Source organism: Salvelinus fontinalis, chromosome 13, assembly GCF_029448725.1.
Source record: "Salvelinus fontinalis isolate EN_2023a chromosome 13, ASM2944872v1, whole genome shotgun sequence".
NCBI lineage: Eukaryota > Metazoa > Chordata > Actinopteri > Salmoniformes > Salmonidae > Salvelinus > Salvelinus fontinalis.
In genome coordinates, this window is record NC_074677.1 from 50,990,699 (window position 1) to 51,005,866 (window position 15,168).

A 15,168-nucleotide genomic window follows, 5' to 3' on the forward strand; every position below is an offset into this window, starting at 1 on the left:
GCACTACAAATCATTCCGTGTGCTCAGAGGAATTCTATAAGGAATTTGTTTTACAGAAGCTGAACACATGGGAGATACAGAGAGTGGGGGGAGGAAGAAGATGCAGGATATTCTGCTTAGGCTGAAACATGGGACAGAGGGAGGGATGGAGAGTGTTTTAAAGGCTGTTGAGGAGAAAATGGGAGGTAGTGAGGAGACAAAGGAAAGCGCACAGGTTATAGAGCTCCTCTCTAGGTTAGCAGAAATTCAGTCATCTAGAGAAGTGGGTGTGGAGGAGATTAAAAACATTTTAACCAAACTCAAATAGGAGACGAGGATGAAGAAGCAGTGCAGGTGGTCGCTGCAAATATTGGAGTACATGGAGAAGGGGTTTGAAGACAGTGAGGAGCTGGACTTTCTGACAGGCTCTCCGGGCTGAATATCAATGCTTTCTCTGAAGAGGCACTGTGGGACCTGTTGAGCAGCCAGGAGGAGAAGTTTAGGAATCTGGTGAAGGGTGGGGCTGTAGGTGCTCTGGTCCCCCTGTGGAAACCCTAGTGGGAGCAGCGCAAGGAGGGGGAAAAGCCCAGATGGAGCTACTGGAGGAGGAGATGATACCGCAGGACAGGAAGGGAGCAGTACAAGAGAAGCAGTGAAGACAGATGATAAAGGACAGAAGGGGCATGTTCATCCAGTTGTGAAGAAAGAGTCTAAAAGTCAAATTGTGGTCATCGCGGATATCGAAGTCAAGGATTCTGGGGAAGGACTTGAGAGTGTGGGTCAATCAGTGAAAGAGCAGGGAAAGAGAAAGGGTAAACACAGAAAGGAGGTGAGGAAGGTCAAGGGGACAAAATCAACCTCTAATGTGCCTCCAGTCAATGACAAAATCCCACTGAGCTCCTGGTCTTCCCATCCATCCAACCCCTCTTGTTGCAATGGCTTGGTCAATGCTCTGTTTGGCAACACCTTCGCCCTATGCCTGATCAATGGTGACATCGAGTCAGACCTAACACAGGAGTTCTGCCAGATGGTTCTGACTGTGTCTGAGGCTCTGAGCTCAGGCAGGGTGTTCAGCTCCCTTCGGGGGGCCCTTCAGGGAGGCGAGGCAGCCATTTTGTCCAGGGGGTTATTTTGACCGAGAGGACCCCAGCCAGAGCTGTGGAATCTGTGGCTCATATTCTGACTGGGAGAAGTAAGCAGAATGATGTTGGATATTGCTTGGCAGCTTTGAGACAACTCCGTACTGTGCTATCCCAGGCCAACTCTGCCCGAAGGGGATAAGAGAAATAAGTATTTCCTGGCTGGGAATAAATGTGAGTTCTTTTAAGCTTGGGGGTCTGACAATACCCAGGAGGTGAGAAGACTGGCTGCTGAGTTATGGAGAGAGCACAGGAAGAGGGAGGATGAGATGAGTGCTTTGGAGAAGAGTTGAAGAACGCTGGAAGAACGGAAGAAAAGTGAAGGATGTGTTGATTGAGAATGTTTTAGTATTCTATAACAGTTAATAAAGAGACTCATATTTACCCATCTTATTTTCAATTCAAATTCAGGGCCAGACTGGTATTATTTGTTTGTATACAATTTTGTTAACATTTATTCTGACTGCAATTTCTATTGTTTATTGGGTTTCTTTTGTTGTAAAAATTCACAACAAAGTTATGCAATAAAGTTAAGGCTTCAATTTCAGTTTTGAAATATTAAAGAAACAGGCTAACATTCTGTCACTATCCAAATATCATCCAACATGACCATTTCAATACATGCATACATTTTCCTGATCATTTGGATATCTTTCAGATCAGTGCTAATACACCACAGTTACTGACATGTGACTCATTTGAAATAAAGTGTAGGGCTGGTTTCCTGGACAGAGATTAAGCCTACTCCTGGGCTAAAATGCACTTTAAATGGAGATTACCCATTGAGCATGCTTTTTAGTCCAGGACTAGGCTTAATTTGTGTCTGGGAAACCAGCCCATAGTGTCCAATCTTGAGGAAGAATGGAAAGATCAGTATGAAAGCTAATGCTCAAGATTGATCATGCTTGAGACTCACTAGAAAGACATCACTACTGTGAACAACTGGTAAAGCTGCTGGGCCAAACTGTCAGCTTGTCTGGACAGTTTATATAGAGTCAGAAGTGCCATTTTCTCCACAGTCATCACGTATAAAGTACATATTCATTATGACAGTGAAAAGACAGTATTTCAGTAGTATTTGTTCAGTCTAGTCTGTTGATGTTCAGAAAGTGCACTTTATACAACACAGCTGGCTATCATATGCAGTGTACATCCCTTGCATGCTCCCGGGCCACGGCTCTGCCCTGACTGCTTCGGTCGAGCTTAGCTCAGTAGATATAGGGGAAGATCCTGTAGGGCACGCGCCTGCAGTAGCTGTCCCATGCCAGGCCATACTTGGCCCTGCAGTGCCTCTCATCACGGGCCTCTCGGTGAATCAACAGGACAGTGAAGTACACAACATAAAAGTAAGGTAGAAGATGGTTGAATCCTGGAACAAGACATACAGTACATGAGATCAGAATACAGTGCCTTCAGAAAGTATTCAGACCCCTTGACATTTTGGTACGTTACAGCCTTATTCTAAAATTGATTTTTTTTTAATCCTCAGCAATCTACACACAATGCCCCATAATAACAAAGCAAAAACAGGTTTAGACATTTTTGCAAATGTATTAAAAATATAAAACAGATACCTTATTTACATAAGTATTCAGACCCTTTGCTACGAGACTCAAAAATTGAGCTCACGTGCATCCTGTTTCAATTGATCATCCTTGATGTTTCAACTTGGAGTCCACATGTGGTAAATTCTATTGATTTGACATGATTTGGAAAGGCACACACCTGTCTTTATAAGGTCCCACAGTTGACAGTGCATGTCAGAGCAAAAACCAAGCCATGAGGTCAAAGGACTTGTCCGTAGAGCTCAGAGATAGGATTGTGTCGAGGCACAGATCTGGGAAAGGGTACCTAAACATTTCTGCAGCATTGAAGGTCTCCAAGAACACAGTGGCCTCCATCATTTCAATGGAAAAAGTTTGGAACCACCAAGACCTCCTAGAGCTGGCCACACGGCAAAAATTAGGAATGGGGGGAGAAGTGCATTGGTCAAGGAGGTAACCAAGAACCCAATGGTCACTCTGACAGAGCTCTAGAGTTTCTATGTGGAGATTGAAGAACCTTCCAGAAAGACAACCATCTCTGCAGCACTCTATCAATCATGCCTTTATGATTTATGAGTGGCCAGACGGAAGCCATTCCTCAGTCAAAGGCACACGACACCTCGTGTGGAGTTTGCCAAAAGGCACATAAAGACTCTCAAAACATGAGAAACAAGATTCTCTGGCCTGATGAAACCAAGATTGAACTCTTTGGCCTGAATGACAAGCTTCACGTCTGGAGGAAAACTGGCACCATCCCTACAGTGAAGCATGGTGGTGGCAGTATCATGCTGTGGGGATGTTTATCAGCGGCAGGGACTGGAAGACTAGTCAGGATTGAGGCAAAGCTGAATGGAGAAAAGTACAGAGAGAGCCTTGATGAAAACCTGCTCCAGAGCGCTCAGACTGGGGGGCGAAGATTCACCTTCCAACAGGACAACGACCCTAAGCACACAGCCAAGACAATGCCGGAGTGGCTTTGGGACAAGTCTTTGAATGTCCTTGAGTGACCCAGCCAGAGGCCGGACCTGAACCAGATCGAACATGTCTGGAGAGACCTGAAAATAGCTGTGCAGTGACGCTCCCCATCCAACCTGACAGAGCTTGAGAGGATCTGCAGAGAAGAATGGGAGAAACTCCCTAAATATAGGTGTGCCAAGCATGTAGCGTCATACCCAAGAAGACTCAAGGCTGTAATCGCTGCCAAAGGTGCTTCAACAAAGTATTGAGTAAAGTGTCTGAATTCCTATGTAAATAAGATATCAGTTTTGTTAGTTGTAAAAAATTTACCAAAATGTCAAGACACTGTTTTTGCTTTGTCATTATGGGGTATTGTATGTAGATCAATGATAATATATTTTTATCCATTTTAGAATAAGGCTGCAATGTAACAAAATGTGGAAAAAGTCAAGGGGTCTGAATACTTTTCGAAGGCACTGTATAGTCAGTTGCACTGTTCAGGTACAGCCACTGGTTATGGACACGTGCCGGCTGGATGCAGAGAGGGTCTATTTGATCTGTACTTACCACACGGCAGAGACCATGCCAGGGCCATGAGAAGGTCTCCTAGGTAGTTAGGATGGCGTACGAGGCCCCACCAGCCAGACACCAAAAGGCGCTTCCCAGTTGCTGTGGCAATAGTCTCCAGGTCTACAGGCACGGGGGAAGATTATATATATTTTTATTTAGTTTTGGACGTGGCGTTACCTTTATTTAACTGGGCAAGTCAGTTAAGAACAAATTTGAATTTTCAATGACTACCTAGGAACAGTGGGTTTAACTTCCTTGTTCAACGACAGCTTTTCACCTTGTCAGCTCGGGGATTTCTATCTTCCAACCTTTCGGTTACTAGTCCAACACTCTAACCACTAGGCGGTAGTGGTGTGCCGCCCCATTTGAGAGAGATCAGACTGCAAATTATTCACACTCCGACTGCTCTTTCTGTTGGGGCCAGATTCTACTCTGTGGTGCCTCCTACCTTCCACTGTATTCATTATGCACTTTGTTCCATTATGGAAAACAAAATTTGAAACAGCCAGTAATAAAGATGTCATCAGAGAGATGGCCCAATTCTATCTATCCTCTCAAAACTGTTAAACTGATTTAAGAAAAGTGTATTAATTCAAAACTAAAAACGTGTGTAAGTTGCCATGACAGGAAATCGAATCAAGAAGTTGAATACTGACTTGCAACACTGGGATGCGTAGGGTCCCGTCTGAATTGGTTCTTCTGGGAGTTTGATTTTCTGAAGATATAATACCCAGCACCTAATGACAAGAAGAGATAAAATACATTCCATTAATAAGGGGACAAACAAATATAACAAATCTTTAAGTGAAGAATGCACACTTCCCCACCCCACATCTTGAAACATGATTTACCATTCAATGTGACTATAGCTGTGGCTCCTAGAAGACTGAGGGACTGTGGGTGCACGACCAGGAAGGCAGCTTGCAGGCTGTACGTAAAGGGAACCCAGGCCAGGTCCCCAAAGACCAACATAAACCCAAAGCCATCATGCACTATGTCCATGGTGGTCAGCACAGCCTCCTGCAACATCAGAGAAAGCATCAGTCAAAATATATTCCACTGTCAAATGAAACATACAGCACTGCAGAAATGAAATGAATTTTAGGGCTCAATATACATCCGCAGTGTAACATCACAACACATTCAATTGGCATCACTCTGTTACCGCTGCTATACCACTGTTATTTCCTAGCTATTCCTGTGGACTGTCCTCTCACCTCATTCCACAGAGCATCCGCCACGTAGAGCAGCTGGAAGCTGTTAACCAGTATCATGGCCAGAGAGGCAGAGTCCCGTAGCTCCACCTCTTTCATTAGCATCCCGAAGTTAATCACCACCTAATTGGAAGAGAGTATGTTCGATCAGAGTTTTTTATATATATATCAACACAATTATATTTTACTTCATATAATCTAGTCACCCTTGCTCCATTTCCACTCACCCAGCCAATCAGACCTGGTCTCAGCTCACAAAAATATTTCAGATCAAAGCTTCCAATCCGTGGGTTCAGCTCTCGTCCCATAAAGAAATCATACAGGGGGTTTCCTGTGTGACATATAGCAGGCGTGAGCCTATACAGGAAAACCTCTAATACATTTTGATGTATGTTGTTTACTTGATATTTTATGTTACTTCTCTAATCCTGCACCACCCTTACCTGTGTTTCCCCCCTGGGCGAGGGCATGGTGAGGGGCCCAGAAGGAGCATATGTAGAGGTAGAGGGAGAGGATGAATGACACCCCAATAGCACACACTGCCAGGGGCAACAACAGCTCAAAGAGATACCCCAGAGGCATCCCCAGCCATAGTGACAATGTCAACAGCACAGCTGTGATGCAAAGGGCATGAAAACCTGTAGAGGGAGAGCGAAATAGAGAAAAATAGAAACAGAGCTAGAAAGGGCGAGGGAGCAGGTGGGAGGGATAGATACAATAGATAATTAGTTGGGAGAAGGAATCATTAAAAAAAAAAGATTGAGTTTGGACTGAGTAGCTTGCACCAAGATAAATCATTGTGGACTAATGGCCTGCATAGCTCAAGGTCAATGACACCTGCAGTAAATGAAAGGAAAACATAACCAGTTAATTCCTCACACCCAGCTCAAATCAAACCTGCCTAAAATTGAAACTGTACACATTGGAACACACTACTTCAAAGCTTTATTTCTGCACCCGCCAACCCTACAATACCGTTTATGGGGTACTTGAGTCTCGAGCCATCTTTTAGCACCATCCCCTCAGACACCTGCAGGTAAGACAGAGATATGTGTATCAGCCGAACCTCACATGACAACGTGACAAGGACTCCAGAACTCAAAGGTATTCATAATGAACAGCTCGTCTCACCTTCCCCATAGGCAGCAGGTAAAAGAAGCTCTGGAGGGCCAACCAGCCCAGTATGAGAACAGGGGCCAGGGGGTCCCATAGCTGGGCTGTGGGGGGCAGGACAGGGGGCCACTGGAGCACGCTGGCCACGGGGGAGCGACATACACAGAGCAGGTAAAGTACCGTCAGGGGCAAGAAGACAGGGATACAGGTGGCACCTTCAAGGGAGAAGAGGAAGAGAGACCAAGGAAGTGAAGTTGGTAGAGAAGATAATGGGAGATGGGATTGCAATATGCCTATTTAAACTGAAAATGCAAAATGTGTTTTCTTTTTAATAAAGCAAACAAACTTCGACTCACCCAAAGTCCCCCCAAATTCCTTTTCTGCTTGTGGGGATTTTTGTTTGTTGAACTTCATTATCTGTCTCCTGTGAAAATGTTATAAGGAGGACACTGGTAGAGTGCACGTTCAAGACAAATGTGTATAGGCAGCAATAAAGAACTTTATCTCATATTCTCTGAATGAACTAGACTAGTATAGACTATAGTGACTACTATAATGTTGTACTTTATTGTTGATGTTGAGAAATAAAAACATAACTCTGCCAATATAGTTATTCTCTAGCGTAACGAGGATATGATTCGGTTGAATTACACAATGTAGACAGATACTACAACATAGACAGGTTACATCACAGAAAAACAATTCCACGCGCATTAATAGATCACAGCAAAAGAGAACATTTTTGCGTTGGACGTAAACCAACAATATTAAAATGTTTTTTTCCAACACCGCATAATTTATAGCATCACTCACCTTTATTCCTCATGTATACTCACGCCAAACAACAAGTACAGTGCGACGATAAGAACGCGTGCGTAGAACTGCCCCAAAGCTACCCCCCTGACATGACCCATCTCTAAACCAATGGGATTAAGCCATGGTCATCAGAAGAGCATGGAGAGGGGAGCGTTAAACCAATCAAATTTACGCTGGGGCGGTGACCACATATATCATAGGGCCGAGAAAAATAATGGTCAAATTTAATGTACACCTTTTTACTCTACAGCGCTCTTATTGGTTGCTAGAGACGGGACTCTTGCTTATGACGTGAAAAAGTACTCACGCAACACCTACGCAAACATTTTTTCCATAATTGATTCAAAGTATGATGATTAATCAATCACGATTCAAAATTAATTGAAACACAAAGTTATTACTTAGAATACTGACACTTTATAAAACATACTTTACAGAGATTATTAATTGTAACAATTATTCTAATTTAAATTGCAAGAATAAGTGTGCAAAGGGAAAACAAGAGAAATACAAATAATTGAGATCACATGTCCTTGAATTTAAATTGCAGAATTAAGTGTGCAAATTGAGATCACATGTCCTTGAAGGCAGGAGGCACAACTCTGCTTTATATCCGTTTATGAGTTCGATTTTTTAAATTAAATTCATATTACCATATGATAATGTTTGTAATTACTAATCAAATTAATATAGATGCATCCCACCCAAACATCATTCATAATAACATTCATAGTACGGTAACCTCAATCCCCCTCCTGTCCCACATTTACATCATGGGAATCGAGAGTATCAAGTAAAAGCCCTCTTCGTCCAATCTTCAATGTTCAGTTAACTTCAAGGTATTTTGTTGGTTTTAACCTGTTACACACTCTTCAATTTCACCATCACAATTCACCAGTTCCTCAACCAATGTGACCTCTGGCCTTTAACCTCTCTCACAAATGACCTCAATCACGCTCTGCTCCATGGGAGCGGGGTCCAGGCAGCGGTGGGCAGTGCTGCCCACAATCTCGTCAAGTAGGAAGTGGACCAGGTTTTCATCGGAGACGAAGCGCCACAGATACATCTGCAGGTAGTTGCAGTCAACCTGGATCTGCTGCAGGCCGTAACGACCAAAGGTACGCAAGCGGACACACTCCAGGAACGTCTTCAGACTGATCTTTATGATTCCTGTCAACACAGAGACCTGAGAGAGGAGATTAAGACTGTCAAATTGGGGGGTGTAAGAGACATTCTCTATGCAAGGGGTCTCCAACATTTCTAGCATGAAAGCTACTTTAAAAAAAAAAATCTCATTTTTTTTTTTATAGCTTTCAAATAGGCACATTCTTCTCTTCTCCTCTACCCTGCAACTCTTCACCAGGTCCTTGTAAAAGAGATGTGTTTTCTGTTTTCTGGTAAAATAATGGTTAATAAACACCTCTAAGGGGCCCCATAACATTTTCTATTGTATTTTCGAGAATTCAGTTCTGTTTTATTTTCCCTGGTTTTGGATTTTCTTCCCTTTTTTATTTATTTTTTATAAACTCTCCATATTACAATTATTTATAGAGAAACAATGAAAATGGATGTTCTGAGTCCATGTCAATTCTCAAATCACATCCGAAGACCAATTTTAATGTCTGAAAAAATTAAAATAACAATGTTTGATTTGAGTGTAATTCCCCTTTAATTGTGCATTTCATTGCTCAGTCTAGCAATGTTTCTGTTAGGCCTACTGCTGCAACATGTCATAGCTGAGTTTGAAAAAACAATGGCCACCCAATTGATACAAATAATTATGATATCTGTCAGGTAAGCCTACTTTGCAGTCAACGACCTTCTCAAATGTTATCATTACTAACATCGCTAACTGGCTACTTACGGAGTGAGCATAGACAAATGCGCGCACCAAACAGACAGAAATGCAATATTGCTGCAAATTAATTGGCAGATATTGTGTTCCATTTGGATTTTAAAGCCAAGAGGCGCTAAACAGGGATGGGATAATGTCAATGTTGCTTTGATTGGATAGTAGCCGGGAGCTTTATGTTTATGACAGTTTGCGATGGATCATCTGAAAAAAAATTGCCTGTACTTTTAGAATTGCTTTGCAAGCTACTCATAGGTGGGCAGCGAGCTAACGGTTGAAGAACCCTACTCTAAGCCCTAAGCTACCAGAGCTCTGTGATCCCTCCCTACCCACCTTGTTAAACTCCACAGGACTGAAGATGTCGATCCGCTCAGAAAATAGCTTTTGTATATTACTCAGGAGATTGGTATCCATAGCAGCACTGCAGGGAGACAAAAAACGTTCATAAGCCATTAGGAAAGATAGCCATCATACTAACATTAGACTGATCCTGCCTCTGCTAAACATCCACACATTGTGATGCAGTGTTAATGTATTATGTTGTTATGAAAGGGTTGTGTGGTAGGCGACTGTAGTTCTGGTACCTGGGTGTGTAGCTGGGGGCGTAGCGGGTTTGCTGCCTAGAGCCGCTGTAGACAGAGAAGGTCCTTTTGCTGGAGTCACTGCTGTGGGCTTTCCTCACCCCCTCCTCATAGAGAAGACCCACCTGTAGGGAACCACAAGGAGAGAGATCAGGGGAGGGAGTAAAGCTGTTTAGATTCCTAGCACTGATGATGCTTTTGTCCACTCACATTTATACAGTGATTACAGTTTTCCTACATGCCAAAGGGTTTTATATAGATAATGGACATTACCTGCACATCAATAGAGGTGGTGTCCTCCACCACTCTTTTCATCACAGCACGGACGTTCCGTGGCTCGATAGTGTTGACCCAGTCTCGTGTCTCCACACTCTTTCTCAGCATCTGGGATATGATCAGGCCCTGAACCTATCCACAACAAGAGAGAAGGGGTCAGCATTGAAATAGAAGAAATAGGCCTGAAATGGCCAGTCGCAGCAATAGTAATTTGTTGGTAAAGTGGGAAAATGTGTACTTACGAAAGTATTCCTACCCCTTGACTTAATCCACATTTTGTTGTGTTACTGCCTGAATTCAAAATTGATTAAATATATGTTTTTTTCTCACCCATCTACACACAATACCCCATAATGAGGTCAAAACGTATTTTCAGAAGTATTCACAACCTGAGTCAATACATGTTCGAATCACCTTTGGCAGCGATTACAGCTGAGAGTCTTTCTGGGTAAGTCTCTAAGAGCTTTGACACCTGGATTGTACAATATTTACAAATTATTTTCAAAATTCTTCAACCTCAAATTGGTTGTTGATCATTGCTACACAACCATTTTCAGGTTTTGCCATAGATTTAAGCAGATTTAAATCATAACTGTAACTCAGCCATTCAGGAACATTCATTGTCTTCTTGGTAAGCAACTCCAGTGTAGATTTGTCCTTGTGTTTTAGGTTATTGTCCTGCTGAAAGATGAATTCATCTCCCAGTGTCTGGTGGAAAGCAGACTGAACCAGGTTTTAGTCTAGGATTTTGCATGTGCTTAGCTCCATTACATTTATTTTTTTTATCCTGAAAACCTCCCCAGTTCTGAACAATTGCAAGCATACCCATAACATGATGCACCCAACACCACCATGCTTGAAAATATGGAGAGTGGTACTAAGTAATGTGATGTATTTGCCCAAAACATAACTTTGTATTCAGGACAAAAAGTTAATTGCTTTATGTTGTTGAAAACAGGATGCATGTTTTGGAATAGTTTTATTCTGTACAGAACTCCTTCTTTTCACTATGTCAATTAGGTTAGTATTGTTGAGTAACTACAATGTTCTCCTACCACAGCCAGTAAACTCTAACTGTTTTAAAGTCACCATTGGCCTCATGTTGAAATCCCTGTGCGGTTTCCTTCCTCTCTGGCAACTGAGCTAGGAAGCACGCTTGTAGTGACTGGGTGTATTGATACACCATCCAAAGTGTAATTAATAACTTCACCATGCTCAAAGGGATATTCAATGTCTGCTTTTTATTTTTAACAATAGGTGCCCTTCTTTGCGAGGCATTGGAAAACCTCCCTGATCTTTGTGGTTGAATCTGTGTTTGAAATTCACTGCTCGACTGAGGGACCTTGTAAGTGCGGAGCACAGAGATAAGTTAGTCATTAAAAAATCATGTTAAACACTATTATTGCACACAGAATGAGTCCATGCAGCTTATTATGTGACTTGTTAAGAAAATGTTTACTCCTGAACTTATTTAGGCTTACCATAATAAAGGGGTTGAATACTTACTGACTTAACATTTTTACATGTTAGTCATTTAGCAGACGCTTTTATCCAGAGCGACCTACAGTAGTGAGTGCATACATTTTCATACTGGTCCCCTGTGGGAATCGAACCCACAACCATGGCGTTGCAAGTGCCATGCTCTACTGAGCTACACATTTCAGCTTTTCATTTTTAATGAATTAGTAAAAATGTCAAACATTATTCCACTTTGACATTATACGGTATTGTATGTAACAAAACGTGGAAAAAGTCAAGGGGTGTGAATACTTTCTGAAGGCACTTTACCTTAACATAATGGTTCAGTAGCTTCTGTGCTGCCTCTCTGGCCTCTCCACATAAAGCTGCGACTGCAGTTACAGGAGAGCGATGCTGTGAAAACGAGAGAAACAAGAGGATATAACAGCATGTGATACACATTTCTCATGACTAAAGAGGACCTATTATTTGGACAGATATTCTTACATTCCCATCAACAGCATTGAAGAAGTGTTCAGAGTCTCATTGGCATATTTACCTGCACGAGGAACTGCTCGTCTGTGAGGGTGAGGATATAGGTGATGGTGGAGGTTTCATAGTTCAGGCAGAGGCGTGACAGCAGCAGTAGGAGGGCAGGGGGTGTAGAGCCGCCCCTGTCTCCCGCACTCTCACAGAACTGACGTGAGGACTGGCACACAAACTTAATGAAGTTAACCACAAGGCTCTCACGCACACCCTGGCTGCAAAACTCCCCCTGAAATAGAGAGGTGAAAAAGAGTTGTCAATGAAATAAATAGCATACCAAATTCAGAAAATAAGGCATACTATCAGAGCAACTCACAAACTGAGGGATACAACTAACCCCCAAAAGCATCAGTATTAATTTCACCTTGAAGTAAGGCTTATTGGAGAAGGTGATGTCCTTTGCGGTGAAGAGGTGCACTGATGCCAGCACTGACTTGATCTGATTAAGAATGGAGGCAGACAGAGAGGAGAGGAGCTCTGGCAGGCTGGCGGGAGCATCTTTCCCAGTGGCTGGTCCCGCCAGATGAGAGCCACCTCCAGCTGAGCTTCCACCCAGCCGAGGAGCTGCTAGGGCCTGCCTCACGTCTCTCAGGCTGTCCAGGTAGAAGCTCTGCAGGGCTGCCAGGTACTGCTTGATCCTCTCCCTGGCTGCTCGCACCACGATCTCAGTCCCCTGGCTGGGCACAGCAGACCCAGGCAGCAGTTTGGCTACGGCCTGGAGCCTGCGGTGGAAACGGTCCAGAGCCCGGACCAGAAGAGAGTTGTCTCCAACACATTTCTCCTCCTGTATCCTCCTCTCCACCAGCGAGAAGTAGCAGGTGGCCAGGGCATCCACGAAAGCATGCAGCTTGCCAATAGCCATATGGGGGATGTTTTTGGAGGCCAGATTACCCTCTTGCGGACGGTTGACAAACAACTCTTGGTACGAGGCAATGGCCAAGCAAAGGCTGCTGACGAATTCATTGCAACCTCTGTCTATGAATTCCAGAATATCAGTCCTTGAGCTGGGAGAGAGGAAGGGATTGCCTGGAAAGGTGGGGTCAGCGGGAGATCCAGCTGTGGGTGCAGCTGACAGTCTGCGGGCAGGGCCAATGGAGGGATCTATCACTGATGTGGGTCCAGAGGACAATGGTGGTCTTAGCTCCGCCTCCAGTCCTCGGAGGTTTGCTTCCAGTCGTGACTGGGCGTGGATCAGGAACTTGTCACACAGTTCCTCTGCTGGCTCATCCAGCTGCAGCAGAAGCTCCACACACTCTGAAAGGTCCTTCGCACTCGAACCTCCATCTCTGCAAACACAGTCAACACCTAGCAGAGGTAAGGCATCCATGCAGAGGCATAATGTATTATTACTATAGAATATGAACTAGAAATGAAAATTCAAAGAACCTTGTTTTGCAGCCATACTAATCTCAGTTAACACAGAACTAAAGTCTCAGGTAATTGGTCAGCTTCTCCATTAAGTTCTGGGTCCATACATGTTAAGAGAAGAGATCAAAAAATGCTAGAAGGAGCGGAAGCGGAACGAGGATCTCCACCCTTTCTCTTTGCAATTTAGGGGCCGAATGTCCCCTTCCCTTCTGAAATTCAAATGATGCGAACACCTGTGAAATCATGACTTGTTCAAATCGCCAGTGAGGAAAAACCAAACACCGGATCTACTGCTGCTCGTTATCCTAGCATCCCATTCAGTCCCGACAGATTCTCTCGGTTTGCACGCAGAATCTTTCCACAAGTGACTACTTCTCCTACCGGAACTTCTGCCTAAGCTCCTGTGCCAGCTTGTCCATGATGGCATTACAGTCATCCTGGATGCCCCTGAAGGAGGGCATGTGGCTGTACTGCTGCAGCACGCAGCGGGCACGACGATGGGAGCTCACCGCCTGGGAATAAGCCTGCAGCTCCAGACACTTATTCAGCCTGGCAGGCAGCTCAAACAGGAACTGCAGCTTTCGAAGGAGAGTGTGGACTCCTGGGTGGGGGGAGGGAGAGGAAAAGTTTGAACAAGTAATCTGACAATGATAGGTATTTGACCAACAAATACGATTTGTTATTTAGTTTATTTCAGGCGATGGAGGCGTCTCACCACAGGTTTCATTACAAACCTGACAGTTTGGTTATCTGTGCATGCTGGTCCTGAAGAGTCCCACTGATGTGTGCACTGAACTCTGTGATAGCAGCCATGTTAGTAGAGAGACAGTCCATTTCGTCCTCCATCTTCTTAAAATCATTCTTCATTTTTCTGATTGTGTCTAGTGGGAGGAGATGAGGGCATTCATTCATTACATGGTATGTATACTGAACAGTGAGTGACGCAAACATGATCCAATGTAACAACATGATATCCAATGCACTGCCTACACTGTCCCCGATTTGCTTACCTGTGGCAGAGATGAACTTGTTGTAGTTCTCATACACCAATGTCTGCATGTCACTGTCCAAGGAGCGGATCTGCTTCACCATGCAGCTCTCCTGGTCCATCAGCTCTCCAAGGGAACATTCTCTCCTAAGCTGCAGCCACCAATGACATAAAGGTCAGTTTTGAAGACAAGACAACTAACAGACATCACTGAGCGACTGTACTACCTGGGTGACTGACACCAATGCCAGATAAGCAGTTGGCATTGGCTCTTGTACAGACAATCGTTTGCCTCTGGATTTCATTTGTTGTCTTATGGTCAAAGAATAGCGAACTATATGTGTCGCATCCAGACACAGAAATGGGATTTTACCTTATTGAGATAAACCTCAGGATCGAAATGCGTGCCGTTTATATCGCAAGGATTCATCGACTCTGCTTGATCCACGGTCTTTCCTTCCTCGTTCAACCCATAATAGAGCTTCAACATACCGTGCACTCGGCGCTTCCGCGTTGGGTCGGAGTCAGGTGGTGTGGTGGCCGTAGCGGTAGCACAAATATCCCCGTCCATTTAGACTAAATACCAGCGAAATTGTTATGAATTGCAGGACAGAACAAATAACAGCTAAATGTAACCGACAGCCGGCTAAACAGACAACCAGCTATTCGCCACTAAAGCAAACAGAGAAGTTACCGTACATGTCCCGATGAGAAGCCCGTGATGGAGAAACGAGCCAGTAGGTGGCAGCAATGACTCAAAGAACACA

At 43.8% G+C, this 15,168-nt stretch overlaps 2 protein-coding genes and 1 pseudogene across 2 annotated transcripts; 1 reads left to right on the forward strand and 2 right to left on the reverse strand.

The window, feature by feature from the left end:
• Positions 1-67: 67 nt before the first annotated feature.
• LOC129867866 (uncharacterized) lies at positions 68-1,698 on the forward strand (annotated as a pseudogene).
• Positions 1,583-7,430, reverse strand: LOC129868921 (delta(14)-sterol reductase TM7SF2-like). The gene is made up of 11 exons (XM_055943261.1): positions 7,330-7,430; positions 6,873-6,940; positions 6,535-6,731; positions 6,379-6,433; positions 5,847-6,041; positions 5,631-5,734; positions 5,407-5,526; positions 5,041-5,209; positions 4,846-4,926; positions 4,187-4,309; positions 1,583-2,487 (listed from the first exon to the last, which is right to left on the reverse strand). Exons 2-11 carry the CDS (start codon positions 6,928-6,930, stop codon positions 2,327-2,329), a joined length of 1,263 nt encoding a protein of 420 aa, XP_055799236.1. The 5' UTR covers positions 6,931-6,940; positions 7,330-7,430; the 3' UTR covers positions 1,583-2,326.
• Positions 7,431-7,726: 296 nt separating this feature from the next.
• LOC129868919 (vacuolar protein sorting-associated protein 51 homolog) lies at positions 7,727-15,133 on the reverse strand. Its single transcript, XM_055943259.1, has 11 exons — positions 14,775-15,133; positions 14,424-14,553; positions 14,148-14,294; positions 13,795-14,014; positions 12,410-13,331; positions 12,059-12,274; positions 11,830-11,913; positions 10,039-10,173; positions 9,769-9,890; positions 9,518-9,605; positions 7,727-8,518 (listed from the first exon to the last, which is right to left on the reverse strand). Exons 1-11 carry the CDS (start codon positions 14,970-14,972, stop codon positions 8,258-8,260), a joined length of 2,523 nt encoding a protein of 840 aa, XP_055799234.1. The 5' UTR covers positions 14,973-15,133; the 3' UTR covers positions 7,727-8,257.
• Positions 15,134-15,168: the final 35 nt, after the last annotated feature.

What these genes read in the sequence shown, in the direction of transcription:
- LOC129868921 (XM_055943261.1), bottom strand. Translation starts at nt 6,930, where the DNA reads ATGAAGTTCAACAAACAAAAATCCCCACAAGCAGAAAAGGAATTTGGG. An exon ending in GGAATTTGGGGGGACTTTGG is followed by an intron (nt 6,732 to 6,872) that starts GTGAGTCGAAGT and finishes TCTCCCTTGAAG; the next exon opens with GTGCCACCTGTATCCCTGTC. An exon ending in CGCCCAGGGGGGAAACACAG is followed by an intron (nt 5,735 to 5,846) that starts GTAAGGGTGGTG and finishes TATGTCACACAG; the next exon opens with GAAACCCCCTGTATGATTTC.
- LOC129868919 (XM_055943259.1), bottom strand. Translation starts at nt 14,972, where the DNA reads ATGGACGGGGATATTTGTGCTACCGCTACGGCCACCACACCACCTGAC. An exon ending in CTGAGGTTTATCTCAATAAG is followed by an intron (nt 14,554 to 14,774) that starts GTAAAATCCCAT and finishes TGGTGGCTGCAG; the next exon opens with CTTAGGAGAGAATGTTCCCT. An exon ending in CAAGTTCATCTCTGCCACAG is followed by an intron (nt 14,295 to 14,423) that starts GTAAGCAAATCG and finishes TCCTCCCACTAG; the next exon opens with ACACAATCAGAAAAATGAAG.